Source organism: Carassius auratus, chromosome 44, assembly GCF_003368295.1.
Source record: "Carassius auratus strain Wakin chromosome 44, ASM336829v1, whole genome shotgun sequence".
Lineage (NCBI taxonomy): Eukaryota > Metazoa > Chordata > Actinopteri > Cypriniformes > Cyprinidae > Carassius > Carassius auratus.
Window position 1 is genome coordinate 10,631,549 of NC_039286.1, and position 2,500 is coordinate 10,634,048.

At 33.8% G+C, this 2,500-nt stretch overlaps 1 protein-coding gene across 3 annotated transcripts in view; it reads left to right on the plus strand.

Moving 5' to 3' along the window:
• Nucleotides 1-2,500, plus strand: part of LOC113062452 (FH1/FH2 domain-containing protein 3-like) — a 47,545-nt gene that overhangs the window by 20,075 nt on the left and 24,970 nt on the right. For all 3 annotated transcript variants that reach the window (XM_026232306.1, XM_026232304.1, XM_026232307.1), the window contains exons 6-7: nt 1,229-1,323; nt 1,416-1,527. In XM_026232306.1, the coding sequence (XP_026088091.1) occupies nt 1,229-1,323; nt 1,416-1,527 (207 nt within the window). The remainder of the gene's footprint in view (nt 1-1,228; nt 1,324-1,415; nt 1,528-2,500) is intronic.

Consider the following 2,500-nt stretch of genomic DNA (forward strand, 5'->3'; position numbering starts at 1 on the left):
GGCATGAATAGAAAAAGGTAAATAATTATAAATTAATATTTTCGTATAATTGATAATTATCAATAATTTTAAATCACACTAAAACGATCATGATGTATTAACTTTTAAATAGCAAATACAATAATAATAAATAATGATACTTTATGATTATGAATCAATTGTTCCTTACAATTAATAATTATTAACTATTAATAATTTTAAAGCCATGCCACATACTAACACCGTGCATGTTATTTTATAATAAATAAATTTAAAAAGTATTTTGTGCCTTAGATGTAAAATATTTGACCGTTGCCTGTGAATGGTCCTTCCTGAGCAGCGCTGACAAAAATAACGTGTCACATGACAGTGACTTATTCATCATTAGAATAAAAACACACTTAAGAGTTACAGTAGAGTTTCTGACCAATCAAAGCCAGCGTCCAGGCTGCTAAGCCCCACCCACTTTCAGAATCATCAGTTCATCATTTCAATCATTCATTCATCAATGAACTCCCAAACTGACTCAAATGATTCACACAGAATCTGAAGTTCCCATCCAAATCAAATGACACCGCCAGCGGTAATATTGGCTTAGTTCTCTAATTTTCTGAATTTGGGCTCCTGGGGTCTCAAAAAAGAAACCTTTTCAATCTCCAAGGTGAACGTTATGACAACAAACTGACTCAAATGATTCGCAAACCCGCTCCGAACTCCCGAACTGACTCAAATGACTCGCGATCCCCAAACTGACTCAAATGATTTGCGATCCCGCTACGAACTCCCAAACTGATTCAAATAATTCACGATCCCCAAAATGACTCAAATGATTCGCGAAACCTGCTCCGATCTCTTGAATTGATTCAAATGATCCGCGAAGCCGCTCCGAACTCCCGAACTGATTCAAATGATTCGCGCTCCCCAAACTGACTCAAATGATTCGCGATCCCGCTACGAACTCCCGAACTGATTCAAATGATTCGCGATCCCGCTATGAACTCCCGAACTGATTCAAATGATTCGCGATCCCGCTATGAACTCCCGAACTGATTCAAATGATTCGCGATCCCGCTATGAACTCCCGAACTGATTCAAATGATTCGCGATCCCGCTACGAACTCCCGAACTGATTCAAATGATTCGAGATCCCGCTATGAACTCCCGAACTGATTCAAATGATTCGCGATCCCCAAACTGACTCAAATGATTCTGATGATGAGCGTTAGGTCCCTTGTGTTTCTGTCTGCAGCTCTGGGTCAGATCATGCTGTATGTGGATGGGATGAACGGGGTCATAGGTCACACCGAGACCATCCAGTGGCTCTACCTGCTCACCGGCTCAAAGGTGACGTGCCTTTTGATCAGTGTGTGTGATGTAGATCATGATGAGTGAGATCTGATCCATGTGTCTGTGTGTGGGTGTGTGTGTGTGTTCAGTTTCGTCTGGTGGTGAAAACCTCTCTGAAGCTGCTGCTGGTGTTCGTTGAGTATTCAGAGTCCAATGCACCGCTGCTCATCCAGGCCATCGACACAGTGGACACTAAGAGAGGTACACACACACACACACACACACACACACACACACACGCACACACACTGTGCACTATATGTAATGTATATGTATTTTTTAATTATAAGGCATTTTTTTACATTTTATTTTGAAACATTTTCTCTCCAAATTCACTGCGATGATTAATAGTACAATTCTTTTTCATTTAAAATAGCATGCATTGAAAGCCAAACCTAACACTACTATTATGATGAATTAATAAATAATTAAAGCTAAAATTATAATTAATCATCCAGATATTTTTGATTATAAACTAATAATTGCTTATGATTAATAATTATGAATTATTCTAAAGCCCCACCAAAAACTACCATGATGCACGTTTTTTTATTTATCATAAATAAACAATTTAAAAAAATAATGAAAACACCAAACATTAAATACTACTACGATGCATTAATTTTTTTAAATAATATTTTTTTTTATAAATAACTATGAAATGTATATTAATTTATCATTATAAATTATAATTAATTATATAAATAATATCATATAAATAGTTATACTGAAAATGTAAAAATTTATTTATAAGTTATTTATCTTTTTGCAGTACATTATGAGGATTTGGGGTGGATTTTGAAATAACGTATTTGAAATAATGTCAAAATGCAATAATTCCTTTGGCAGAATATAATTTCTCATGTATTTCTTATGATTTGGTATGAATTATAACTCTGATTGGTTCAGTTGAACTATTTCTGATCCATATCACGTGATATAAAGGATAATGCATGAATTCTTTAAATGATAAACAAATCATAACAAAGTTATTAATTTTTATTAAATAATATTAATTTATAATTATAATGTAAATAATATAATATTATGTAATATGATATAATAACAAACATTTACAACAAAAATGTTTTATAATTAATTTAATTTCAGTGACTGGACAAAATGTTTGATGGTCTTTGTAATAATGTCACAATGCAATAATTCCTTATCTCAT